The sequence below is a fragment of the Crocodylus porosus genome, unplaced genomic scaffold (genome assembly GCF_001723895.1).
Source record: "Crocodylus porosus isolate Cpor-Errol unplaced genomic scaffold, CroPor_comp1, whole genome shotgun sequence".
Lineage (NCBI taxonomy): Eukaryota > Metazoa > Chordata > Crocodylia > Crocodylidae > Crocodylus > Crocodylus porosus.
In genome coordinates, this window is record NW_017728933.1 from 63,132 (window position 1) to 77,210 (window position 14,079).

The window sequence follows — 14,079 nt, forward strand, 5'->3', positions numbered from 1 at the left end:
GTGCACTGCGCGGGGCGGGTCAGCGCCGCCCGCCCGCCGCCATTGTCACCGCGGCACACGCCGCACTGCGCACGCGCCGCGTCTGGGGCTGGCCGGACGCACTGCGCAGGCGCAGGCGGGGACAACTGACACAGCCTTCCTCCTCTTCCCCGCCTGTCGCCAGGCCGGCCGCACTGCGCAGGCGCAAACGGGGCCCACTAGCGCCCCGCCTTCCTTTTCCTCGTCCCAGTCCTGGGCGTTTTGCGCACGCGCGAGTGGAGGAACACGTCCGTCCAGTCGTCCCGGCATTTGGAGCTTTGCAGTCGCAGGGCGGGCGGGAAAAGGCCAGGAGCCGGGGAGAGGTGGGGGTCTAGGCTCACCCCCACAGCAGCCCCTGTCTTTTGGCAGATTGCGAACGCACCCCGACCACACCTCTCAACAGGGAGGGAAAATGTAGCTGCGAGAAACAGAGAATAGCAATGGGCCTTGGGGAATGGAAAATCGGGTTCGCGCTCCCAAGCTTGCCCTCTGTCACGTGCACACCTTGTGCATACACCTCAGGTCCCACACCTTCATCCCTTTCACACCTCTTCTCCCCGTGTTTTGGCATATTGCAAACTCCAGGGAAAGTATCCTACCAGGAAACAGGACAGTTGGGGAAAAATATATCCACGAGAGAAGCATAGAATAATACTGGGCCTTGTGGAAAGAAAGGGACTGGTGCAGGCTCACCGGCACTTTTTTTTTCCCCCTGTTTTTTTGTCCCGGTCCTGGAAGCATGTAATACCAGGTCAGTGCATGGAGTGGATGGAGCAAGCTCTGGTTCCAGGCTCACCCACACACTTAACTTCTTAGAAGGGTAGGGCAGCTGGTATAGGTTTGCATTTTATTACTTCAAGCTGATGCAAGGTTGCAGGAGAGGGGCAAGCCCTTTACTTAAATGATCAGCACTTGTCACTGTCATAGGTTGATTAATAGCTCAGAGCAGCTGAGGACTGCTGGATTTAAGGCAGGGTTTGTGACTATTGCTTTTCAAAGATGATACAGAACATGAATGGGAAACTTCACTTGATGACTATTAGATCAATTATCTCATGATGCAAGAAACATATAAAAATGGGACAACTTCCTGTGTATGTTTAAAAATATATATATTAAATGCTTTCTTCAATGCGGGGTGGAAGAGAACAGCCAGTCTCCACTCCATCCGCAGGCTGCAAGGGACCAACAACAACTGCTTCTTGGCAGGGTAGGGCTTTCTTCCTAATACTAGATAGGCCGGGGGTAGGGAGTGGAATAATTTCCAAGTGGTTAGGGCAGCAAGCTGCTTACATGAATCCCAATAAGCTTAAGCTAGTGATCTTTTAACTTAAAACCTGGGATGTCACAATAACGGTATTACACACGTGCCATTAGGAAATAGGAGAATAGAGTAGCAGTTTCTGGTGGAGACTGAAAAAGGCTTCCAGCTTGTCTTTAACTATTGTCTCTCTCAAATCCTGGCTAGACATACAAAGCAGTTAAGTGCCAAACATTTTTTTTTTCTGGTTTTGTTATACATTTACCCTAGAGCACAGCTTTGTAGTTCACCTATTCCTGCTGCTTATTCTTCATGTTGGGACATAAGTCCCTCTCTTTGTGAGAAAGCAAAGATGCTAAGAATGGTTGTAAAAGGTTAAGTGACAGGCTCGGTCCTTACCAAGAGGATTGATGCCTGCTGTCTCCAAGAGCATTATTAACTCTAAAATCCATACTTTGTGACTTAGCTAAGGTGGGCCTACAGAGAGCACAGCTCAGAACATGCCATGCAAATCTCTTCCCAAGGAGGTGGACCAAAGCCAAGCTTCCCCATCTCTCAAGGTGTTGCAAGATTCTAGATTGCTTATTACATCCATTCTTTATTTCAGTTTTGTACAGCACTGGCTGCATTGTTTCTTTCCTTCCCTCTCCATAAAAGGTCAGGTAAATTTTTAGTAACACAGCCTATTGGAACTGCTTAAAATTGGGGCCATACAGTGGAGAAAGGTAATGCAGAGGTAGGGGAAGGGGGGAGGAAAACAACAATAAGGATATATAGAACATGGGGATGTGCTTCTCTTGCATTGCTGACTGAACACATCTTTCACAAATAAAAATAAATTATTACACAGACAAACTGAGTAGCAGACAGCAAATTTATGCTTCTTTTTTTCTTTAACCAACAAAAGCCAGAATGCACCTGTTTGGCAGCAATAGTTAGTATGTTTCCTCTTGAGGAGCAGCAGGGTTTCATAGTGCTTGCAAGACAGGAAAGCCAGTGGCCAACCAGATCTACCATTTCAGGGCAGAAACCCAGAGGCTAACTGATTTGTTTAAAACCTCAAACTAGAAATGGCTCTAGTTATACCAGTACAATATATGCATGCAGAACAGGTCTGAAGCTATTTGAAGGCTGGGGGGAGGGGGGCGGGGGAGAGAGAGAGAGATCGATCCTCTTGTGAACTGTTTCTCAGCCACAGCCACAAGCTGTGCATGGTTTAGTCTTCCCCACCACAGAGACAGAGCAGGACTTTCCTGTAGTGTCCCGAAGTATCTCCCTGGAAAAAAAAAAGAAAAAGAGAAAACACCGTGAGGCTTCCAACTAAAGCTATGGTTATATGGCATCATTTACAGCCTACCAAGATCGTTGTAGAACAGGGGCAGGCAATTATTTTGTGGGGAGAGCCGCTTACTGAGTTTTGGCAAGCCATCACGGGCCACATGACAGGCAGCCAGGGATGGATAAATATTAATTTTCTAAATTTGTTTAAGGGCCTAATGGGCCAGATAGAGTGGCCCAGTGGGCTGCATCTGGCCCGCGGGCCACATTTTGCCCACCCCTGTTGTAGAAGCTGCCCCCAAGAGAACCTGCATGTCTTGGTAACCAATTGAGGTTGATGCCATTTAGGGGCTCCATTTTACAAAAATGGAATGAGACTTCTCATTTGAAATTTATAAGTACAGCTTCAGTCCAAACAGAGGGTCAACATGGCCAGCTCAAGTGTGCAAGAAGACTGTACTAGACAACAGGTAAAACTGTACAGTATACAGGAAGCAGTCTACCTCCTACAAACTCTGATGCCAGCCCCAAATTCAAACACATAGTTTGCCATAAGCACTCATGTTAAACCAAGACACTTGCAGTGTAGCTGTACTCACTAAACTAGTCTCTCTCCTTTTGGGCTGGCAGTTTGAAGGGGCTTTACCTATATTCACATTAGGCTCATTTATATGACCTTAATGTAAAAGGAATTTTATGGTAAGTGATAATCTGTCTGGTTATGACTAAGTTTTTACAGGCTGCCTCAGTGCTCTAGAGAGAGTATGAGACATTGTTGATCTTGGGTGTAGGGGGGAAAAAAATTCAAGCTGGTCACATTGTTTAAAGAGAGTATCTTTTGCTGGTCAACAAGCTGGTTTACAGTTTAAAGAGCTAGGAGAAGCATGAAGTGACTCAAGGCCAGCCTTTCACCTGCATCTTCATTTTTCTATACACAAAAGCACAACTCGGATCAGTTGTTTTTAAAAACACATTTAGGGTGCAGGAGATCTGCTGTTAAACCAATGCCAGCCCATCAGGGTTTTAGTTTATCATCTGGAGGTAGTTAGGTCAGGCTCTTGCAATAGTGGCAAAAGAATTTGGGTGCCTATGTTCTCAAGGTCTGTCCCGTGGCTAATTCCAGCCATAGGTTTCTAGCAAGGGAAAAACTTACCTGGATGAAGGAGTAGAGAGATTTCCCATACATAGACTTGAATTCATTCCTGATGGACAACATATCAATTTCACAGCGGGACACCATCACTCGAATCAGCGTGTCATCATCGGTCCCCAAACCCTAAGGAAACAGACAACCTTTGTACCAAAACTGAGAACAGTCTAGCTCAGGGGTGGGCAAAATGCGACTTGCGGGCCGGATGTGGCCCACCAAGCCATTCTATCCGGCCCGTGGGGCCCCTAAAAAAATTTAGAAAAGTAATATTAATCTGCCCTGGGCTGCCTATCATGCGGCCCTCCATGGCTTGCCAAAACTCAGTAAGTGGCCCTCTGCCCAAAATAATTGCCTGCCCCTGGTCCAGCCTTATCCTATTTGAAAGCTCCCTTCAGGTGGTTAAAGGCTGCTATCAACTACCTGATAGCAGCTTTTAACTACCTGAAGGGTGATTCCAAAGAGGATGAAGCTATACTATTCTCAGTAGTGGGAGATGACGGAACAAGGAGCGATGGTCTCAAGTTGCAGCAAGGGAGGTTTATGTCGGATATTAGGAGACTCTCTCTCAGTAGCAGGTTGGTGAAGCACTGGAACGGGTTACCTAGAGAGCTGATGGAATCTCCATCCTTGTGGGTTTTTAAGACCCGGGTCAACAAAGCCTTGGCTGGGATGATCTAGTTGGCGATGGTCCTGTTTTGAGCAGGGGGTTGAACTAGATGACCACCTGAGGTCCCTTCCAACCCTCATTTTCTATGATTCTGTGAAAACTGTGAAGACAAGTCAATCCTCTAGATATTAATTTCATGCATTGTTCATTCAGCTACTATTCACTGCCTTCCAGTTTGATTGAAATAAACAATTTGCACATAAAAGCTTTTTACCTTCATGGATTTATATAATCTTTCTGCAAAATATGCAGGCGTATTTCTTACACATTTCACTGTGAAAAGACAAGAAAAAGAAATAAGTTTGAAACAAAGGGGGAGGAGGGAATTTTTCCAACTCTTAAGGTTAAGGCAGCCTTTGTTGATAATTACAAGTTTTTGCTTCAAACCAATCTATTTGGCAAGCCAATAAGAGGTGCAAAGCTTTGTTTGTCCATCTTTTTCTAGGATCTGAGGCAAAACATGCATATCTCTGGCTATAATCAGAGTGAAGCTCTAGGGTGGAGTTTCAAGGCCATTTGACAAACAAAGTAAGTTCAGTATATAATCTTTGTGTTTAACTTTCTGGTTAGCCTACTTTAAGTGGAGGTTTTGGGCCTCTATACTACCATAAATTGCTTTATATTTGAAATGTGGACTGAAACTTGCCACAAAGGAACAAATATCAGATAGCAAAAGAAATGAAATAATAAATGGAAGCTGTAGGACTTCTAAGGCCACTTGCTGTAGCTGCAAAGAATCAAACTGGGTGACCTAGACCAGAAATAAAGACAGTGGATGTCCACAAATAGTATTTCCACTACCCACACCTCTGCTAAGAGGGTGGGCAGGCTAAAGGACACAACATTTTTAGGAATGGATGCCTGCCTTAGCTGGAGTGAAACAAGTTCAATATTTTTTCTTTAGATAAGATGCCCGTGTCCTCTGCAGTGTAAAAGGAAAAGGATTTTAAATCAACTGCACTTCAATTTGAGGGTATTAGGAGTTCCTTTCCCATTATACTTGTTAATTAGTCAACTAAGTATATAATCCCCAAGGTAAAAATAGGGCACTTACCCACAGCTACAAAGACATTTTCAAGATCACCTGACATCTCAGATTTAATGCTGTCTATGATATCCTTATCTGTGACCCTTTGGTATTCATCAAAGACTGGAAAAAAGAAAGCACAAGTGAAAAACCACTAAGTGAGACTTTCAAATGCAATATACAAAAAAATTAACGCCCAAGGATTAGTTTGCCAGAATACCCAGTGTATACTTCATTTTATTTAGTTTGAAAACTCCACTGGAGATAATATAAAAATAAATTCATTTGATCTTAATGTTGGGTATATAATCTGTTTGAGAATTGGCTGATCAATAACTGCTGGAAATACTGTTGTGCATTATTAATGGTGACAGGGTTGCTTAGGACTTGTTCACAGCCTTCCAGAACAATTATTCCACCTTAACTCACTATGTGAATAGTCCTAATCAGTAAAGGACTGAATTGTCTCAGTTCCTTTGCCAAGTGAGTTAATAGTCCATCTATAAGGAATGGAGTCCAGAATAAATAAATAAGCAGGGTAGAAGCACAGTCTGTTGTAATGATGCTGCATCAGCCACTACAGTACAGCTCAGCACCACACACGGACAAGTGAGCACAGAGTAAGGATAACTGGTACCATTCAGCTTCTTCTTTCTGCACAACTAGAGTGCAGAATAGAGCATCCATTTAAGAAGTCCCCCCAGAGCTCATCTCTCTTTCAGCTCACATCTTACCTCAAATTAGGATTCATTTTCTTGATGACAAGTCCTTATTTTTCCCTTTTGGGATCACATTCTCCCACAAGAGGGAGCTTTATTCCCATCAGCACTTAGAGTCCACCAGCTCTACAGGAGCCATTATCAAGTTCATACAGGATGCAGTTGGAAAACATCCAGGTTAACTGATGAGCACTTGTACTTGGGTCTCTGAAGAAGAATTTTGCCAAGAAACTTGCTCCTATACTCTGTTACTTGCTAACTGTGGCTACCAGAGCCTTATCTATCTCTGGCTTAAAACCTAGCATGAAAGTTATTTTGACAGGAGCAGATCTCCTCTCTCAGCAGTTTCTTTTGGGCTCAGAAGGGCAGGTAGTGAATGAAAATGGTTTGAAGCAGACCTGTCCCCTTGGAACTGTGTCTCAGCTGCACTTTGGGAAAGGTCTGTGTCTATTTATCCAAGAGATTTCTATGTACCTAAAAAGGTGTCTTTTGGGAAAAAATATAACAAACTGCTAAGATTTTTTTTTTTACCTCTTATTAGGTGAGATCTGTTCCTTGTACAGAGGATAGATAGGAATTGTTCCTCATCCGTTCCAAACTTCTTCTCCCCAGCATGGTAGAGGCACTAGAAAGCAGCAAGACCATAGCATAATGTAGAAGGTAAGAGAGAGAGGTCATGTTCCTTGCCCAGGAAAACCCAGCTCTCTCACATCCCATACCAGTGCCCTGCAGACCTGCACAGCTGACTGTTCTGGATATGTTCTAGGTAAAACTCATGTCCAGAAAGACTATGAGCTCAGCAAATACCAGAAGGAAGAACCATATCCTCTAAGAAAAATCCAGATTACTACAGACCTGGGCATCTTGCTCAGCAAGGCAGTCATCCACTTCACATCTTACATCTCTGTTTCCCTGCAAAAATGTAAAAATCCTGCATTTGAACCAGCCTTTTAGAGTACTTCCCAGATCTGAGTTCAGCAAAAGCTGTTCTAACTGTATCCTCTCATGTTCAATAAATATAAAAGGCAGCTGAACTACTACCAAGGAAAAAAAGGAAAGGGGCTATGGAATATTATTTAAGCATCTGGTATTTTTTGCACCCCTCCATGTGAACCCCACAAACAGATTCTGTCTTCCAAAAGGCATTGCAAATGAGACCAAGCACAATAGGTCATCAAACAAATGACATTAAAGGTGGCATCTAGACAGGTAGACCTATCGAGGAAGCCATTGCAATAGGAGAGAAAGTGATACTTGGGGAGGCTGTCCCAAGCATGTAGACACAGGGTAAAAAGAGCACATAGTAAAGCAGGGGGTGGGAGAAATGCACAGATGGAAGGGAGGATCAGCACTGCTGTTTAATACGGTCTACCTGATTCTCCTTCATACCAGTATAACTTTAATGATTTTGGTGGTGCTACTCCCGACCTATTAATTTAAGAAAGGGGAGCATTGGTGTGGTTAGTTTACTGTACCTCCGTTAATAAGGTCAATGGGAAGCAAATTAGCAACCAAAAAATAATGTTTTCTTAGGCTGCACTCACAGTTAGCAGAGACACCAACACCCTTCGGAACATGCCAGATGTATCAGATATGATGTCTCTTTCAAGGCTACGTCCATATACTGGCAAGACAAACAGAAGTGGATGCAGTTCATGTCACACAAAGGAAACAGGTCTCATTGTCCCAGGCAACACAATAATATTTGAAGGCAAGATCATAACCAAAATCTGGCAGGCAGAACTCTGGTGTCAGAGCACCTTAGGTGCATCTACATGTGCATTAATACACTTTTCCTAATGCAGATTAAAATGTGGTTTAATATGAGGTATGAAGTTTAATATGAAGTAATAAATAAATGCACGTTAGGCTGGCTTACTGCAAAGTAGGGCAAGTGCATGCTTTTTAGGTCATGCTTAATGCACTGTAGCCTATTTTACTGTGCAGTAGTGTATTAACATGGTTTCAGGTGCTGCTTTAATGTGCAATAGAATAGGCTACTGCACATTAAAGTGCCTGTGCACCCCCTAACTCTGAGATCTGATGAAGCAAGAACCGTTACCTTGCTGATCATCAGGCTGCACACAGGCATTACAGCCAGAAGTTTGGGGGGGTAAAATTGCATTAAAAATGGCCCCCAGATCTAACTTTGTAATTAGGTGCTGAGAGCCTGAGCTAAGGTAAGTCGGTGGAGGAAGAATGAGGGGCTTTGATATATTGGGGGGGCTAGCAGAATATGCAGGAGCTAAGGGGACTGAAGGTGCCAGAAGGCTCTGCAGAGGGAGTTGGGAGGGGGGATGACCAATCAAGACAAACCCCCCAGGATTTTGACCCCACCAAATTGCCCCTGCTCCTGCAAACTGCCCATGGGGGTGTTTTAATGGACATTCACTGGTCCAGGGAGCTGACTGAAATAAGTTGGGGTTGGGGAAAATACAGGCAGATTGTGGGGAGAGAGAGCTGGTGGCTTCACAGGGATGTTTGGTGAGATCAGGGGGTTCTCTCTCTGTCCAGGGCTATTTTTAGTCCCCCCCCAGCCCTTCCTTACCTCCAAATGAACAGTCCCCCCATAATCCTGCCTGCCCTTTTTCCCATTCCAGTTTACTTCAGTCAGTAAATTGGCATTAGGACCAACTTGTGAGGACATAGTGTTTGGTAGGCTTCCCTGAAATTTAAGCATACACTTAAGTACGGTTTTTTGTTTGTTTTTTTTAAAACCAGGGCTTAAAAATCAGAATCCCCTACATACTTTCCCACAAACTACCCCTCAATCAACTCTCCCCTCCCCAACAAAACAGACTACCACCAATGTACTAACATTAAAAACCGCGCATAAATTATATTACATACTACATCTGTAGGTGTCATTAATGCACTGGATTTCTTCATTAGAACGTGAAGCCAGAATTTCAATCAGGCAGCACTCATCTGTTCCTAAGCCCTAAACACATGACAGAGAAACACAATGATAAAGCTATCAGGCAACAGAAACAGAGAAGCTCTAGCACAAGACCATGCAACAGGTTTAGGTTCTGAGGAGCACTCCCTCTCTGTGGCTCTTGGCAAATTGTCTGACTTCACTGCCCTGGTTTCTTTCTGCTAAATAGGAGTAATAGGTCAGCTACTTTTTAGAATGGATGTGATGGTTGTTTATAGACCCTTTGGAAATGCAAATTGCTATGTTAATACTATATTTATAATGAATAAACCATGTAACTCCTTCAGCAAAACATCCAATTTTACATAAGGTAACAGATTAGAGAACTATGAAATGACCTTGCAGTGTGAAATATATGGTAACTTTCACCTATATAATGCTCTCCCACCTCCCAGGTTATCTGTCATCTCCTTATCATGCATTAGACTAGACGGCATGAAACGGGTTTGCAGGTTCAAATGCATCAATTCTCTTCTGGCTCTCATTCCCTTGATATCAAGGAAGTCATTAGATTAGAGCGACTATCGGGTCTGTAGCACACAGCACTCCTCCTTCCCTGAGAGGTAGTTGTGAAGCGAGTTTTCCTTAAATTATCTCATAACCTACCTAAGGGTTTGGCAACACAAGATTTACAAACCTTCATAGCCCTTCTCAGTTCTTGTGCATCATACACTGCTGTAGGCATCATCATTGCAATAATCACCCTCCTAAAGTCTCCGCACAGCTCAGACTTGAGATCATCAATCAAGTCCTAGAAAGTCAGGGTTGGATGTGGAAGAAGAGAAAAGCATTACCCATCAAAGCAAAATGACCACATCTTACATATGATGCCTGGCCAAAAGCCAGCCTGGCTACTTCAAAGACTTCCTGCTTAACTCCTCTTTAGCATTCCCATAGCAGAGAAGTTGTTTTGTACTTCCTTCCTCAGGATCATGCAGCATTAGCTTAATTGTTCCATCATCAACTTCTCTGGCCATGGATATGCATCAAAAGGTCAAAAACATCCATTAATTTCAAGTGCCTCCATTTTTGGGTGCCCTGCTTCACCTCCAGGGCCTGATTTACATAGCTGCTGGGCACTAGAAACTTTTCTTCATTCCAGTTGTGCTATTATTTAATGTGCCGTAATAACTGAACCCAAGTACCCAAAAAAGGAAAAAAAATCTACTCCAAGTTAATAGCAACATGATAGTGTAGGCTTTAAGACTTGACAAAGAGCCTTAAACCTAGCAAAGTTTTCCACCTAGATTTTTTAAAGAAGCAGGGGAGCAAACCTGATTTGAGTGGAAGTTGGTGCCTAAATACTTTTAAAAGTCTGAGCCTTTTTGTGTATATAGAAATTGTGTGGTAGAAGAGATGCCAAGGAAACGGCAATCATAGCTTATGGATTCTGAAAGGATAGCTAGATGCATCTCTCACAGGGTCACAGCAGGGTTCTTTGAAATTGGCTGTACTTTGTGTCAAAGGGAAGCTAATCGTTTCTTGGGTTAGTTTTATCAACTCATTGGCATGGCATATTAAGTAACTCACATAGGGGGTAAATCAAGGCAAGCATACAGATAGACTGCTCAGCCAGATTTCAGATGGATAATGGAGATCAGCTATTCTCCAACTTTTCTTGGCTGCACAGCAGCACAGGAACAAGCATTGCAGTAAGGTTTCTGTAAGGCCAACAGAAGCGTGCAGCAACTTCTGTACTTGTTATTAATCATCAACCCAAATTATGCAGTCCAGGAAAGGTCTACAAGGCATAATCAAAGTTAGAGGCCACATACCCGGCCAAAAGTAGTTTTATAGGTTTTTGCAATTTCAAGGCGTTGGCACAAGTTTCTGCTGGTCAGGACATCGATGATGGCATCTTCATCCGTACCTGGGGGAGATATAAGAAGGGCCCACCCAGGAGGTTAACACTGGAAATAAAAGGCCACTGCTAACTCACTGAGCCTGACAAACCAGTTTACACACCTTCCAAAACCTGGTTTTCCCTGGCACTAGAACACTTGACCTAAAGCATGTGATGGGCTGGCAGCTGGCAAACACAAGGAAATCAAGTGAGGATTTCCAGTACTGAGGGCATATGCTTGAGCTAAAACTTCTCTATAGTACATTCATGTCTTCTGTGACGGGGCTTATAAAGGGGCTTATTCTTTTTGTAACCCCTAGTTCAGAAATGAATTTTTCAGGACCCACTTTGGATGTTGTTCTTCACTTTTGCTTAAGCTGCCTTCCATTATACCGTGTGTAACAGCTATCATGTTGCATTCCAGAGAATTATGCGTTTCTTGGAATAATGAAGTGACCCCTAACATTTATTTGTAAATAGCTTTGTAACCAGGAGAGAAGATTACAAGGTGTTAAATTTTGGTTCTATGGCGCAGCAGGAATACAGAACCCTAGAGCTCCAAGAAAAAGAGGATTTGAGTCAGAAAAAAACCCAACAAGCTCACCACATCCCTTCATGGCTTTCCTGAGTCTATATGCATCCTCTGCAGCATTATAATAAGAATTGAAGTTACATTCTGTTTTGGTTGTGTCCTGGCATTCAGCCTAAAAAAAAAAAAAATTACACTATATCTGTTAAAGACAGACAATAGAAGAGTAGAAAAAAAATCGCAGTTCTATGCAATTCCTCCCACCAAGGCTTGAAATAATGGACTGGAAGGCAAATACACTTATTTTTCAGCCGAGAATAAAGGCACATACACTGGCATGGTGAAGAGGGGGAAACATAGCCAGCTCCTGCCTGCACTGCAATAATGAAGTAAGGGAATTCATTCTCCATGACTGGTATCCAGGCACCTATATGGAACCCAAATGTTACTCCCTCTTTGGTGACCAATATTTTTCTGGGTAACCATGGAAGCAGCAGTATCCCCAAAGACAGGTTCTTCTACGGCACTTAAACCAGTGGCCCAAGAGCGTCATTGTCATTTCACAGATGAGAAAAAGCTTCTGCCGGAAGTACTGCAGTTAAGTGATCAAGGACACCACTTAGGAGTACAGTAGATATCAGAACCATTTTCTCCTGGTTCCATCCTCGTACCCTTTCCTTTGAATTCACTGCCTAGTACCCTTTCCTCTGAGTTACAAAGCCCTGCTTCTGTTTTGGTGGAAGCCAACTCTCTACATATTTCGAATAGTGCAATATCAGGACTGTAACAAATACGTCTATCACTGATGTAAGATGATCTTTACTCTAGTGATCTTTACTCTAGCAGCCATACGCCCTTTTGTAATTTTGCTGCTACATCATGAGTTTAATTGAATATTATTCACACTGACTCCATTTATCTAATCAATGTTGGCCCTCAGCTCAGTAGCAGACAACAAACACACTCACCATTGCCATGGTGGCTTGTTAACAGATGAAGATCCTTGCACAGATGGCAATCTGCAATAGAAAAGAGGTCTTGAAAAATTGGGGGAAAAAAGAAGTGTCCTGGGAATAAATTAACTGCTATCCCCTCTCCTACTTGCATCTACTCAACAGTAATTTAGATTAGTGGGGATAGTATTTTCTGGGGATAGTGAAAATAAAGAAATGTTTTTACTGCTTCCTTTCTTTGAGGGAGCAGGACGTGACAGCTCGCCAATATTCCTGCTAGAATGGCTTCCATTCATCCTCCAGACAGTGGCTAGAGTCCAAGTTGAACTGAACAAATAACAACACCTTAACCTTCAACAAGGTTAAGGATTAGAGCAAGTGCCTGCTGCATTTGGGCATGTACAAAGACTGAAGACTTCAGAAGCTAGAATGATTTATTTCAGGGGTAGGCAATTATGCAGGCTGGAGGGCCGTTTAGAGAGTTTTGGTGACCTGTCTTGGGATGAGTCAACACCTCACCCCCCAGATCGGATTAGCACCTGCCACCTACCCCGCAAAAGATTTGGGATTGGGATTGCAGGGCCGTGACAGTGCAGGGCCAGCTCCAGATCCACTCCCCTCATGTCCCCGCTCATGGAACTGGCACCTGTCACAGGAACATACAGAGAGCCCCATGCTGTCACCACCCCACAATCCCAATTCTGGCCCAGGCCCTGCCCTGCTCCCCACCAGCCTGTGACCCCATCCCCTGGCTGAGTGCACCCTCCCTGTGTGGGTCCTGGGCTAGTCTCCATGGAGACTTCCCCCGCCTGCTCTATTTGGTGCTCCCAGCAGTCGGTGTGGGGCAGACAGGCCAGGGGTCCAGGCAGTGAGGCCAGTGGCAGCAGAGACTGGCAGCAGCAGCTGGAAGGAGCTGCCATTGCAGGGGCTGCTGGGAAGTAAGCCTGGCTGCCATGCCACCCTAGCTCTGCTACGCTTCTGGGGCAGCAGGACTGGCCACACACCACAGCCCAAGCCACCCCACTGCACCTGGGCTGGGCAGGTCCAAGGGACCCACCATAGGCTGGATAAAATCCCTTGGTAGGCTAGATCCAGCCCATGGGCTATGTTTTGCCCATTCCCCGATGTATTCTGAGCATACATTTGTCTCCCATTAACATAAGGGCAGTGATTTTGCAAAGGAGCCAAAGGGTGCTTGACATACCATTTGGGTGCTGGTGCTTAATTCCCTTAGAGTCGGAAGGGACCTAGACAGATCATCAAGTCCGACCCCCTGCCATGGGCAGGAAGGAGCACTGGGGGTGGGAGGGGTCATAAGACCCCAGCCAGGGGGTTTTAAGTGCCTAGAAAAATCCTGGTAATGTCCAATGCACCCTCCTTAACTCCCTCTTGAGCTGGATCAAGCAAGAAAATGGATTTGTTTTGTGCTGGTGCAGCATGCCACAGAATGAGGTTCCACTCCGTGACTGGGGTGCCCCGGCCACTGTTGTGCTACACCTGTAGGCTACAGGAAGACCCTGTAGCCTAAGGCCCAGACAACATTCAGCAAAATGAGAACTATACCTGAACACGTTCATACTAGTTCTTCTGACATGGTTTTTACCAGGGTTTCAGTTCTCCATAATCTCCAGTACTGTGCTCATCACCATCGCACCTGAGTGCCTTCCCATAGTGTATTAAGCAGCATGGCTAAAGT

General features: G+C 44.3%; 1 protein-coding gene and 1 long non-coding RNA gene across 4 annotated transcripts; one reads left to right on the forward strand and one right to left on the reverse strand.

The window, feature by feature from the left end:
* Nucleotides 1-804: 804 nt before the first annotated feature.
* On the forward strand, nt 805-7,041 carry LOC109317322. 2 transcript variants are annotated; one of them, XR_002103029.1, is made up of 4 exons: nt 805-1,228; nt 4,820-4,902; nt 6,662-6,780; nt 6,887-7,041. It is a non-coding gene; the product is annotated as an uncharacterized LOC109317322 (long non-coding RNA). The 2 variants fall into 2 exon arrangements; XR_002103028.1 differs by having other exon boundaries at nt 6,662-6,951.
* LOC109317321 (annexin A4-like) lies at nt 1,851-13,071 on the reverse strand. 2 transcript variants are annotated; one of them, XM_019545920.1, is made up of 12 exons: nt 12,399-12,996; nt 11,506-11,605; nt 10,834-10,928; nt 9,696-9,809; nt 8,971-9,061; nt 7,665-7,744; nt 6,976-7,032; nt 6,652-6,745; nt 5,429-5,524; nt 4,589-4,647; nt 3,711-3,833; nt 1,851-2,555 (listed from the first exon to the last, which is right to left on the reverse strand). In XM_019545920.1, exons 1-12 carry the CDS (start codon nt 12,405-12,407, stop codon nt 2,496-2,498), a joined length of 978 nt encoding a protein of 325 aa, XP_019401465.1. In that variant the 5' UTR covers nt 12,408-12,996; the 3' UTR covers nt 1,851-2,495. The 2 variants fall into 2 exon arrangements, with proteins under 2 accessions (XP_019401465.1, XP_019401466.1); XM_019545921.1 differs by lacking the exon at nt 3,711-3,833 and having other exon boundaries at nt 12,399-13,071.
* Between the last annotated feature and the right edge of the window lie 1,008 nt (nt 13,072-14,079).